This window comes from Rana temporaria, chromosome 11 (assembly GCF_905171775.1).
Source record: "Rana temporaria chromosome 11, aRanTem1.1, whole genome shotgun sequence".
Classification (NCBI taxonomy): Eukaryota; Metazoa; Chordata; class Amphibia; order Anura; family Ranidae; genus Rana; species Rana temporaria.
Window position 1 is genome coordinate 104,884,245 of NC_053499.1, and position 14,402 is coordinate 104,898,646.

General features: G+C 46.3%; 1 protein-coding gene across 6 annotated transcripts in view; it reads right to left on the reverse strand.

Annotated features, from left to right (window-relative positions):
- Nucleotides 1–278: 278 nt before the first annotated feature.
- Nucleotides 279–14,402, reverse strand: part of DUS2 (dihydrouridine synthase 2) — a 901,714-nt gene continuing 887,590 nt past the window's right edge. For 5 of the 6 annotated variants that reach the window (XM_040328788.1, XM_040328789.1, XM_040328790.1 and 2 more), the window contains one exon: nt 279–594. In XM_040328788.1, coding sequence (XP_040184722.1) covers nt 369–594 — 226 coding nt within the window. In that variant the 3' untranslated portion in view covers nt 279–368. The remainder of the gene's footprint in view (nt 595–14,402) is intronic. The other variant, XM_040328793.1, reaches the window with a different exon arrangement.

A 14,402-nucleotide genomic window follows, 5' to 3' on the forward strand; every position in this document is an offset into this window, starting at 1 on the left:
CTGTATATATTTGCCTGATCATGATGTACTTATTGATTTTTCTGGATAATTCTTTTGCTTGCTGCCAGTGTTAATATTGACATCAAATTTCAATTTAATTTTAGATATAGTCTTCTGACTATAATGCCATTTTAGTTTTGGTCATATATTAGTCATCTGAATTGTTTTACTCGTATTTTAGTGGACTAAAATAATATTAATTTAGTAGACTAAATTAACACTGCTTGCCACACTCTATGTAAAAACTGATCTTAAATAAAGAATGCATAAGAATTCAGTGTCTATGATTTATGTTTTTATTTCCTTTGTGTAATTACATTCATTACTGCTTATCTTTGGAAAAAAATTTAATATACCAAAATATGAGTTCAACTTTCTTTATCTTTTCCTTCTGTTTTGTCATCCTCTTGGTGTAGTTTCTTTGTCTGAGGCATTTCTGACAGGTTTCCTGAGCCAACATTCTGATACTGCATTTTTCTCTTCCTTTTGTGAACAAGGTCACTTTCTTCTTCACCAATCTTTCCTTCAGGGAGCTCCAGTGTCCGAAGACAAACAATGGCAGCAGCCTGCTCTGCTAGCTTCTTGGACTTATCCCTGAAATTAATTTTTTTTTTTAATAAATAACTAGAAAAGTAAGGCTAAAATAACAGCAGTGGAAATCTGCCAATTCCTGCTGCTGTTTCTGCCACCTGTTAGCAGCTTAGGGCCAGTAAACCCTGTACACTTTAATGACAGGTCAGCGGCAGCTGCAGCTATCCATGGCAGTCTGCCCAGCCAGCAATTGCCTGCTGTGATCACTGCTAAAGGCACACACAGATAGCTGCGGCCACCACCAACCTGTCATTGAAGTGCGTAGGGCTCGCCGGCTGCAGCTAGCCACTCACAGCAGATTTCAGCCACTGTCATTGGCACCAGCATTTGTCATCCATGCAAATGTAGCCTAGGTGTCCTACATTCATATACATAGTAATGTCAAAGCTATTATAAATTACATACAATTTAATATTTGTAAAGGATAATAGATAATATTATATGGGAGGAAAGTATCAATATGTCTACTGTACCAACATCCCCAGAGAGATCAAAGAACATAGAAAGAAACATAGAAGGGGCAGAGCCACCCGTGACACCACGGGGAAAGCGCTGGAAACCCCCTGTTGCGTCAGAGTGGGGCAGGGTCACCGGTCCACATCACGGGTGGCCCCATCCTCAGTTATAAAAGAGCTGTCAGATGGGTCGATCGTCATTCGGTCGGGAGCCTCTTATGGGGGCTGTATCGTTCGTAGCGGCGGGTCAGACTCGTAGAAGGATTACAGCACTGGAATATTTTTTATTAAAGGACTTAACTTTGTGTGTGTGTTTTTTCCCCTTTTTTGGGTGAAATGGTAGGGGTACAATTTAGGAGGGGGCGCTCTTTCGTCGCCCCTCTTTTCCTGCGGCCTGCCAGGTTGCATGCACGGATGAGGGTCTGGTATGGATTTTTGGGAGGAACCCTACACCATTTTGTTTAATTTGGCACAGGGTTCCCCTTAATATCCATACCAGACCTGAAGGGCCTGGTAATGGAATTTGGGGGGACCCTCACGCATTTGTTTTTGGTTCAGGGTTCTCCTTAATATTCATACCAGACCAAAGGGGCCTGGTAATGGACTGGGGGGGGGGTACCCATGTCATTTTTTTCAATTACTTTTATCTGTATTGCTGGGACATGACAATTCATTATAGCCACACATAGTTTTAAATTAGTTTTTTTCCTTTAGAAATGTTATTTTGTGCAGGGACTGTTATAAACACGGGGAACATGCGCTACTTTACAGGAATACTATAGACACCCCCCAGGTACAAAATTTAAAGGTATATTTCACTTTTATTGTTTCACTTTAAGCATTATTAAAATCACTGCTCCCGAAAAAACGTTTGTTTTTAAAACTTTCTTTTTGCATGAATACATGTCCCTAGGGCAGGACCGGGTCCCCAAACACTTTTTATGACAATAACTTGCTTATTAAACTTTAAAATGAGAACTTTTAATTTCTCCCATAGACTTTTAAACGGTGTTCTGCGGCTTTTGAATTTACTGCGAACACCCCAAATTGTTTGCTATTTGGCAAACGGGCAAACAGTCAATGTTCGAGTCGAACTCATGCTCGACCTGAACATAAAGCTCATCCCTAATAAGGTGACTAACCCTGATCCAATATTGGATTCACATGAGTTTTTAGCACACCATACATTGCAGCAATTTTACGAGAAAACTATACCTCGAGTCTGTTGCCGTATGAGTTTATGTGAAATCCCCATTAATAGCTGTAAAATATTGTAATTATGAATATATTTAATTTAGCTTTGTATCAATGTAACAGAGCATCCAATGAATCTAGGTTAAGCAGACAAGACAGTGCCTAGGCTTGTGTATACAAACAATGGAGATCTAAACTCTCATTGTTGTACACACACTCACTTCAAAGGATCCCATGTTGGAATATGGAATAAAGGGAGGCCAACCCATAATCAATACCTAACTTTCCGTGGGAAATTCAATTTTAATCTCCTGCCCAGAATAGTCACAAGGATTTGCATTAAAGGGGGCTGACCTCAGAGGGAGGAGTCTCGTGATGGCGCTGCTGGAGGAGATCCTTGGAGCGTAGCTGGAAACCTCGCGCTCCCAACTCGTACCTCATATGAAGCAGGCAGGGAGATAGTCTTGCCTGCCTGCCCGCCTTCCCGCTTGTATTTCTGTACTGCTGGGTAATGTAGAACGCGGCAGTCCACCTCTCCTATGTGCGGCTGTACTCGAGCACTGAAACATACAGGGACCCGAGGAAGCGAGTCCCCTGCCTTCCTCCCTCCCCCTGTAGAGAGGGAGGAACGGGACAGGAGAAAGGCGATCAGCATTGCAATAGCCCTGGTCGCCAGGAGAACCTTCGAACGGACCTGGATGAGGGCTGAATGTGGAATCTTTACTGCAGCCTCACTGAAAGTGCATTAAAACTCCTGGCGGACTCTCTGAGGGGATCCCCCACATATTCCCTGCCTCTCCTTGGCTGTGGTTCCGTGTCTGCAATCACGAGTGGAAACCAGTCGCAAAGGAAAAGTCCCTAAATAAAGTCACCAAAGTGGAGGTGGTGAGTACAAGGAATTGCTATTGTCAACGAATACTGTGTAAATATTGTGTAAAAAAGGAGAGACTGTTTGAAAAGAATATCACTGAGGTATACAGTATATGTGAACAAAATAATATAAACACCCCAGTGAGGCACCTATAAGATGCCTAGGGAGTGAATGGTCCCCGTGGTAACACTGAGGCAGAAGGTGGCGACTATTGACTGTTTACCTATGAAACAACACCGGTGCAAGAACTGGGTACACGTCTTTTGAAAGTTAAACAGTGGAAAGAAAAAGGAGATTCAGCCGTGGAAATTTTTTATTTATTTTTTATAAGGAAGGAAGGTCAACACCTTCAAAGACCTCATTCAGATACCTATACATCTATATACTTAAAATACTCACCACCCCACCCCACTATCGGTTAAACAAGAGAACAGGGAAATTAGGGAAATCACTCAATAGAGCTGAAGATGAGGGGCAGGTCAGGAAGAGGAGGAGCAACCCCAAAGTCGACCCCATCTAAGTCTCCCCCCGAACTCAAGCCCGGGCCCAATGAACAAATATGTAACACAGGGAGGAAATAGAGGAAAGCAGACAACTGATAAACAGCAAGGGCAGACGGCTAGCCACATGGAAAGTAAGGAGAAAAAAAAATAGACCCAGACCTGGATGATACCCAGGAACAGAGGAGAGCAGACAAACCCCAATCTTCAAATCCAGAATTACCTCCAACTAAAACAGAGATGCAATTAATGCCGACGGCCTTGGAAAAATCGCTAAAAAACGATATGTCAATAATGCATAGAAACTTCGGTCAAATGCTGGAACGAGTTGAGGAAGTGGAAGAATCAATGGATTTTAATCTAGTGAAAATAAAAAAATTAGAAGGTGAAATTAAAAGTATAAAAAGAGACCACCAAGAACAGGCATACAGAATAGAAGATCAAGAGAACAGAGATAGGAGAAAAAAAATCTAAGAATCTGCAGAGTACCTGAAGCCCCTCAAAATGAAGATCTAACAGAATTTATAAAAAAAGATATTCAATCCAGTTATTGATAAAGAAATTACAAACCCAATAAAGTGGAACGGGCACATACATTAAGAAGGCCAAGAGAAATATCCCACGAGAAACCGAGAGATATTATAGTGGGATTCAAAAATTGGCAAGAAAATAATCATATTTGGAGGAAACAGAGAAAAGTCGCTGATAAAATTTGAAGAAAATAATATCCAAATCTTTCAGGATCTCTCTCAGGAAACTCTAAAAAGGAGAAGAACTTTAAAACCACTTTTAGCGACCCTACAGCAACATGGAGTGCAATACAATTGGGGCTTTCCCGCATGCCTGATCGGCAGGAAAAATGGGATATTTGCTAGATTACGATTTATCAAAGAGACTGCAGAATTCTGTGTAAAAATTGGAGATCCCGATTCCAGGGACCGGCCCGGACTGGAGGCTTACAGCAAAGGAAACAATAGCAGAAGGATAGAATAAACAAATATGAGAAAATAAAGAGGACCCTATAGTTGAGAGGGGATAGAGGGAGAAGGATTGAAAGGGGGAAGCGAAGAAGGGAAGAGGAAGATAATAATTAATAATAAAAGGTGTTTTTTTTTTCATCTCCCTCGCTTCTCTCCTTTTTCAGCTCATTAAGGGATCAGGAGGAGGTGGGGAGGGGGGGTGTGGAAGGGGGAAATGATCTATAAAGATGAAGCTCTTCTCCCAAGCTCCCTGCTGTGATTAAGGAAATGAGCTCCAGACGTACCTGAGCTGAGCTGAGCGGGCTGACTGCTGCTGACTGGCCTCACATCTCCCGCCCCCCCCGCGCCGAGAGAGAGAGAGAGAACTGTGCCCGATGAGAGATCCGATGCTGTTCCCTGCGATCTGACAGCAGCGCAAGCAGGATTGTCTCACTGAGCAGCCGCTGCGCCTTGCCCCCAGCGTTGGATAGTGTGTGACGGTGAAAGCCCCCCCTGCTCCCCGCGAACGACGGAGGACTAAGATACAGTGGAGGTGCTGTGGCGGGGGCTGCCTGGAGGTGGAGCGGAGTGGAGCAGACGGTGTGACGGCGTGGAGGAGCAAAAGGCAGCCTAGTGTGATGTGATGTGCATGTGGGGGCGTGCTGTGCCGATGGATCCCCGGATGACCCCCTCTGGGTATGTGAAGCCTAACAAAGGCAACCTCCAACTCCATTAGTGTGGGGACGACCCCCCCCCTGGAGATACCAGAGCTGAAGGATTGAAGGCACGGGTAGGAAAGATTTTCCTTTTTGTGTATATTCCCTGCTTCATGTGTCTTACGCACGGATAAAAAAGCATATCAGAGAAATTAGACAGTGGGTGCCGGACAAGGAGGAGTGGCGTAGAACTAAATACTGTACTGTGATGTCTTTAGTTTGGCTTCCTAGACTGTGCAACTTTGGAATCGCTTGATACTTTTGGGGCTGTAAATCTCCCCCCCCCCCAACAGCCACCGTGGACAGAATAGCCTAATGGTTAAAGTGACTATTAAAAGTGACTGTTAAACTACTAGACACTGCAAAGGGTAACTGAGTGAAGAGGCTGAAAAAGGGAAAACAAAAATATTCTACTATACTTCCTGTTCCCTCTAAAGGTTATGAATGGACTTGACTTATAAGGTGTCAGGTCACCCGTGGCCAGGTAAAAAGTGCACCCCGTAGGGGTTTGGGATGCACCACAGGGAAGTGAACCCTATAGCCGACTACTGCTAGCAGGGAGGAAGCGTAACCCAAGATCACCCAGGGCGCGGAGTCTAAGACCCAGTTTTGTATTCACCAGAGCCTTTGATGGTAAGGATGGTCTTGGCCGCAACTGGGTCCAGGTCGCGTTCCCGGGATTCCTTAAGTCACACTCCGCAGGGAGAAAGGGGAAGCAGCCAGCAGGACAAACAGCGGTGATGGGCAGGCCGAGGTCAGGGCAACAGGCAGACAAGGATAACCGTGGGACATGCAAACAGTCAAAGGCACAGGCAGACAAGGAAGTCGGGAACAAGCCAAAACGGTACACGGAAGATGATCGTAGCACTCTGCAAACAGGAACTAGTAAACTACACTGCAGACAGGAACTAAGCATAGGAACACTGTTGAACAGCACTGCAGACCTGTAGAGCAACGTTATATAGGCTTCCTGGGATGGACTAGGGTGGAGCCATACAGGAAGAGGAAGTGATAAAAAGGGGAACCTGAACAGGGTCAGCCTCTAATGAACACATGGAGATCAGGTAAGCAGACAGACTTGTTGCATATTCATGACATAAGGCTTGTGCTGGGCTTCCTCTCCCTCCGTGAGGAGCTTTAAGGGTCTGAACGGGAAATATAGTGCTCCCGCCAGGATTGTCTAGCCTCTAAACCCCTTTTTCTCTTTTGTTTTTGTCTTTCCTTTTCTTGACAAAGTACAGTTGGTGGAATAAGCTGGAAGACTTGGAGAACAGGAAGTAAAATAGAGTGTAAAGTTATAATAGAGTCGCTATACAAAAACAGAGGAGTTATTGCCATTTTTATATCTCCTGTTCTACGGTACCCCCCGCCTACATAATACACCCATGTGAAAAATTACTGCGGAACCTCAAAAGTAGATACATATACAAAAGTAGATACATATATGCAATACTGTGACTGGCAATGACCACGCGACGCCAGGCCGCACAGCAGCCTGCTAAAGGCAGCGGGAATGTGTGGAGAAGGGGGTGCACACAGTAAGACAGGTGGAGAAGAAAAGTGGGGGCATAGACAATATCGGAAACAACGGGAAGCAGACTGTCCGTAAACCACTGACACCAAGTCGTGGGGTTCAAGCAGTGGGACAGGCCCAGGCGGACTATGGAGGAGGGTCTCCAACTATAGCCCTGCGGTCGAAGGGGGTTAACTACCGTTGGGGGTTTCCGTTTAGTTTGACGGCCTCTAGGAATGGTAAAACAGCAACTCTACGCACCAAAGACGATCTACAGTTTTTTGTTGCTACACTGGACCTCCCATCAGTAGACTTTGTAGACTGGAGGGTATATAAAGCCAGGGCCGTTTGAAGGAATTAGGGGGCCCCAAGCAAAATGGACATGGAGCCCCCCCCCCCCCCCCCCCGCACACACAGCGCAGAACCACAGCAAGCAGAAAACCAACAGCCGGGTGGATGGAAGGGGTGATGGTGGGGCAAGATGAATCACTAGTGCCCCAGCATAGCATGACATATAAAAGAGGGCTCCATATGGTGTAGATCAACCAATGAATTCAGAGGAAAAATGGTTCCTTACAAAATAGAAACCCTTTAAAAGGATAGTGCAATTCTATAGATAGTATACATGCCGATTTTCACCATTTGGTATTTGTCTTAATTCTTAGGGTCCTTTCACACGGAGCGGACCGTTTCTGTGTCCGCTCCGTGTGTCCGCCAAAGCTCAGCGGGGATCCTCCGTCATCCCCGCTGAGCTGTCGGCGGATAGGGCGGTCCCCGCACACAGTGCAGAGACCGCCCTGTCTCTGCTCCGCTGTCCCCTATGGGGGATCGGATGCAGACAGACCGTCTGTCCGTCTGCATCCGATCCGTTCCGCCGGACGGAAAAAAAATAGGGTTTCTTCCGTTCGGAAAAGCGGATCCCGACGGACGCGGACGTTAGCGGATGCTCCATCCGCTAACGGACGCGATCCCATAGGGATTCATTACAAGTCCGTAAACGGACTTGTAATGAGCGGACGAACGGTCCGCTAGTGTGAAAGGACCCTTAGGATTCAGAACCGATTCGTCTATGTGCGTTTAGACTTTGCAGGGGAACACTAAATAAACATTATTTATTTATAATTCATATCTTCCAGCATGCACCAGAAGAATGTTCCTAATGATTAAAGGGGAGGTTCACCCTAAAAACGACTTTCTCTTATTACATTTGCCCCCCACATTACAATACGATTATGCCTATTAGGTTTTTTTGATGCTTTACATACCTTGATACAGCATATTCACCCGTGGCTTCGGGGTTGCGAGTCCCGCGGGAGTGGGCGTTCCTAACATGCTGGTGATTGACGTTTTGACAAAAAACGAGCTCCCCCCGTCGCGTAAGCCGCGTCACGGTTGGCGAAAGGAGCCAAACGGCGATGCGCAGTATAGCGCCGACTCGCCGTTCGGCTCCTTTCGCCAATCGTGACGCGGCTTACGCGACGGGGGGAGCTCGTTTTTTGTCAAAACGTCAATCACCAGCATGTTAGGGACGCCCACTCCCGCGGGACTCGCAACCCGGAAGCCACGGGTGAATATGCTGTATTAAGGTATGTAAAGCATCAAAAAAAAAACTAATAGGCATAATTGTATTGTAATGTGGGGGGCAAATGTAATAAGAGAAAGTCGTTTTTAGGGTGAACCTCTCCTTTAAATCTGCAGAGGAGGCTTGTTGCAAAAGGGGGCGTGTCACTGACCTGTCAAGCTGTCAGGAGTCTATGGCATCCCGCAGTACCCAGGCGATGAGCGGCTTCCCACAGCCAGTGTCCGGATGGTCTTCAGCGGGATCCCCTTGCTGCCTCCCGGGGCCAGGACTATCGCCGCCAGGTGTCCCCACTTTTCATCCGGCCCGTCCATGACCACCTCCGCCGACATCTTGCTGCGGTCCGGGCACGTCCCCTCCAGCCCCTGTGATCTATTTAAAAATGGCGCCAGTGGCGCCATCGCGTTACTGCGCGTGTGCAGGAAACACGTTTCCCTGAGCTCGGCCGGCTTCAGAACGGGCGAATGGCAACACACAGTGGGTGGAGCAAGATGGCCGCCGCTCCGGAGCTAGGCCGAAGCCGGGGACTTTCCTAGGCCGAGGCTCCGGAGCGCTCCGCGGATCCTATTCATCCTCACCGGGCCCCACTCGGCTGCGGGCCCCGCTAGTTGGGGGCCCCCTTCCAGCTCGGGGCCCCAAGCAATTGCTTGCATTGCCTCTCCTGTTCCGACGGGCCTGTATAAAGCAGGGACCCCCCTACAGCGGCAGGAACAGTGGCAGCAAGTCTCCCATAGGGGACAAGAGAAAAAGCATTAAGGGAGATATGGATATCATGAGGCCTAAAGGACTAAACAATAAATGAAAGGGAACATGGAAGGTGCAGTTAGTAGACTCAAAAATGGAAGAATAAAAGAAAATAGCGTCTGGGGAGGAAGAAATTAGAGTGGGGTAGCCAGGGTTAATCTGGTTGTTTAGGTTGGTCATGATATACGGGGATTGGTGAACTGTTATCAGTAAGGGGGTGGAGAGACCCGGGCACAAGGTGTGTGTGCGGATCTCTCTACCAGTTAGGTGGGATGCTCCGAGGGGGAGTATCTCTGAGGGGAGGGGGGGTGCTATAGAGTTTAAATGGGTTGTGTTTTTTTTTTCCTCTGGTCAAGGGCAAAGAGTACAAGAAAATGGCGGGTATTTTGAGAGATGACTACAGCATTAAAAATTGTATCATATAACGCAGCATAAAAGGAGCCACCTTTGGCAGGAATTGCATCATTATGCTGCGGACATAGCTTTCTTGAAAGAAACGCATTTTAGGGAGGGAGGGATCCCTAATATGCCGGGATATATGTTTAACCATTGGTATCACGCAACATCACCTATTGCAAGGGCAAGGGGGGTTACAATTGCAATTAAGAAAACGTGCCCATGGGTTTTGATGTCTGTATAAGCTGACAGAGAAGGCCGTTTCCTATTCATTAAAGGAACAATATATGGACAGCGATATACACTGGCGTCAATCTACGCACCAATTAGTGGGACAAGTATTTTTCTGGTTAAAATGTTGAGGATGCTGGAGAAATTTAGGGAAGGTTGTTTGATAATGGGGGAGGGGGGGACTTTAATACGGTGTTGGACCCAAGCCTGGATACAACATCAGGGAAAACATCTTTATCATTCAGGGCCTTAAAACATTTAAAACAACTTTTACGCACCCAACACCTGGTTGATGGCTGGCGGGTGATGCATAACGAAAAAAAAGGATTACAGTTATTACTCTAAAACACATAAAATGTACTCACATATTGACCTATTTATGGTAGACCAATTTTACTTAGAAAAGGTAAGAAGTTGCACCATTGAATCCATAACCATTCCAGATCATGCCCCAGTAACGTTAACACTCTCCCAGATTCAGACAGGTTATATAGAACGGACGTGGAGATTAAACAAATCAATATTGGATAATAAAAAAATAGTAGATGAAATGACAGCTGAAATAAGGGATTATTTTGAAAGGAACACATCAGGGGAGGTCTCAGTACAGGCAGTATGGGAGGCCTATAAAACGGTCATAAGAGGAGAATTAATAGCTTACGGCTCCCATATAAAGAAAGAAAGAACTAAAGAAGTGACAGAACTACTAGAGAAAATTTATATATTGGAGATTAAACATAAAAAAAATCTGGAGCTCTCAGATATTCAACAACTACAGAATCTCCGATCAGAACTTGCACTTTGCCTAGATCGAAAAATTAATAATAACCGCAGATACTTTGCTCATAGGTTCTATGAGCAAGGGAATAAATGTGGGCGGCTACTGGCGAAACAACTTAAAAAACAACAAGAGTCCAGACATGTGCATAACCTATTAATACAAAACAAAAGGATAGTAGAAACGCGGGCCATAGCGAGAGAATTTCATAAATTTTATGAAAACCTATATAATATCTAGGTACCCGTCACCCCACAAATAGAGGATAGAGAGGACTTCAGACGGGAAGAGATGCGAGAGTATATAAGGGAGTCATCAATGCCCACCCTATCGGAAACAGTTATAGCAGAAATGGAGCTCTCTATTACAGTGGAAGAGTTGAGCAGAGCAATAACAGCCTTACCGACAGGGAAAAGTCCTGGTCCAGATGGAATGACAAATACTTATTATAAAAAAAATTTCATCAGAGCTGTTAAAACCGCTGTGTAATTACTTCAACACAATTAATACAACTAATCCACTGCCTCCAGAAGCCCTATTGGCGTATAATACTGTAATCCCAAAATAAGGGAAAGATCCCCAGAACTGTGCCAACTATAGGCCTATTTCACTGCTCAGCTCAGACACTAAACTGCTGGCCAAAATCCTAGCTCTGCGATTACAAGAACATATTGGGGCCTTAGTTCACCCAGACCAGACAGGCTTTATTAAAGGACGTCAGGCAAGGGACAATACCATCCGGGCACTTCACCTTCTTCATTGGATGCAATATGGGCCAGAGAAAACCCCAAAGATTGTAATATCAATGGATGCTGAAAAAGCCTTTGATAGGGTGAATTGGGGTTTTATGAGTGAAGTTCTGAGGGAGGTGGGCTTGGGAGGTGGGTGAGTGGGAGGTGGTGGGTGAGGAGAACACTGGGGGGGAGTTCAAGCATAACTGGATAGGAGGAGAAGCAGGGTGGCTGCATATAGAGGAAATTAGCTTTCTATATTCCTCCATACAGCCGCGGAATGCTTGATTCTGCTCCTCTCCCTCCTGCAAGCATTCAGCGGCTGTATGGAGAAATATAGAAAGCTAATTTCCTCTGTATGCAGCCCCCTGCCGAATCCGATCCTGCTATTGGGCACATAGGGCAGACTGTGCAGCGGGCATGGGCTCCTGTGTATCATCAATGAGCTGGCTGGCTGCCTGGGTCTGTGTTTGTCGGTGACGCTGTGGCACGGTCCCGCCCCCCTAGACCAGTTCGTCTGATAGGCTGAACGCTGATTCTATCTACTATCACATGAGCCGGTCTAGGGGGGCGGGACCGTGCCACAGCGTCATCGCCTTACACAGACCCAAGCATCCAGCTCCGTGATGATACACAGTACTCCGGACAGGAGCAGGAGAGAGGGGACAGGGAGCACTGCAGCACCGCAGCTGAAACCGGCCGCAGGACAGGCAGTCTACCGGGAGATCTCCCGATATCCCGGTAGGCCAGTCTGGCCCTGGTTCCCATTTGCCCTGACAGTGAATCTCAACGGCCACCAGCATGTCCTGCGCGATCATGATGACCTGCCAGAGTTCTGCTCAGCCTGGGACTTGACCAGATGTCGCTGCCAGACTGGTATGCTGAATTCCAGGATCCCCCCCCCGTGACAGGTCACCCTCGGGATCCCCCTTCTCCACACCTGAGAAGAGGTTAGCTAAAAAGCAGAAGCCTAAACGCCCCTGGGAGCTCTAAGGCTGGAACACCAAGATCCTCCAGAGAAGACCGCAGAGACCAGGAAGAGGACTACCTTAGGCCCGCTGGGTTTTTGCATATTGAATCGTGCTCACTTGGTTTGTTTTTCTTTTTTACTTTCCCCTCGGTTGTGTAAGCCCGCCAACCTGGCTACTTAGGATGGCCCGGCTTTCTGACATTCTGACACATTGCCCAGTGATTTCCCTCTCTTTTTTTTTGCACTAATTTTGGGGATGTACGGGGTGGATCTACACCCATTACTCATCATCTGCATATTTTGCCTACGGCGGATGCTGCAGATCCTTGGATTAAGGCAGTATCCAAGACACCCTGGGACTAATACCCCCCGTCAGCTTATTGCTTACTCGTTTATAGAATGCATGGTATGGGGTGGACTTTAGAGGGTCAGGGATGGCAAGAGTTAACCTACTTTTTGTGTGTCGTGTTATACTCCAAATAATTGTTTTGTTATAACTTTTTTCTTTTCGTGTTCTTGCATACCCTCAAGCTCTTAGAGGCCAGAGACTGACCATTTTTCTGTTGACAGTTGTCTCCCTCTGGTGGGGGTACACCAAGTGTGTCCGTCCCTACGTGGTGGGGGCGGGACACACTGTATTACTCCTTTCTCAGGTAGGCTGGTCCTGCCTGTTAAGGTTCACTCTCAATTTACTCCATTCTCTCACATTTCACTCTCTCTCTTCTTTCTTTTATATTTTCTATCTGTTGGCTGTTGGATTTATCTGGTCATATTGCACTACTGGCTGTATTGTCGCTGATTTGAATTCTTTGTATTTAATTTTTATTTTTATCTTCTTTTTTCTTTTTAAAAGTTGTGTACTCCAGGCATACCTCGGCTCATCTCGCTCTGAGTTCCTGTCATGGCCTACACCGACCTCGGCCGAGGTCCAACCGTGATCTCTCATAAGGTCAAGGGTCTGAATATCCCTGAGAGACGCTCTACATTATTGCGTGAACTCAAAAAAGGTAGGCCACACTTTGTGTTTCTTCAAGAAACCCACTTTAAAATGCACCATGTACCCAGATTGACAGACGCTTTCTTGATAGAGGCATACCATGCTACGAATGAGGAATCCAAAGCTAGGGGGGTCTCAACCTTGATAAGCAAAGATGCCCCTTTTATCCTACAGGAAAAAATGCTAGATCTCAAGTGCAGATTCGTATTCTTGAAGGACTTGTACAAAAATGCACCGCTGACATTGGCTAATGTCTACTTCCCAAACAGGTCTCACGTGTCCTTTTGCCATCACATAGTTCAGGAGCTATTGGGGTTCTCCTTAGGTTGTCTAATACTTGGCGGGGACTTCAATGTGCCTCTCAATCCTCTAGCTGACACTTCAAACGGGAACACGTGCATAGCTTACAAAATTCTTAAACAACTTAAAGCACTGCTCCAGACTTTACATCTGATCGATACTTGGAGGTTTGACCATCCCGACGAGCGTGACTATATGTTCTTTTCACCCCCCCACAACAGAAATTCCCATATTGATTACCTTTTTATTTCACAACACGACTTAGATTGGATGACAGGGACGCATATAGGCATAAAGTCATTTTCGGACCACGCCCCGATATCTTTGACCCTGAAGGCCGGTACTCCTGTGCCGCGACCCCAAACCTGGAGGCTGAATGCCTCACTCCTGACGGCTCCTGATTTACTGCCAACGTTGACCTCCTCGATCACTGACTTTTTCGAATGAAACTCCACCCCTAACATGGACCCACTCACAGTATGGGAAGCGCACAAATGCACAATCAGGGGAGAACTCATCAAAATGGGATCACTGCGTAAACGGGAAAGGGAGAGGCACATTGCAACCCTGACGGACAAGATAAAGTACTTAGAAAACCTTCACAAACAATCCCTTAGCGTTCGCTCGGCCACTGAACTACTGGAACATAGGAAAGCTCTTCACCAGTTAATCGATGACAAATCAAAGCGGCTCCTGTTTTTTAGGAAGCGCCTTTACTATGAATCCGGAAACAAGACAGGCATATTATTGGCTAGGGCCCTAAGGGAACAGACTGCTAAAAATTAAATCTCCGGGATTAGGAGAGGTGATGGCAAGTTAGACGTATCCACTGAAGCCATAGCAAGACACTTTCAGGATTTTTATATGAAGCTTTAGA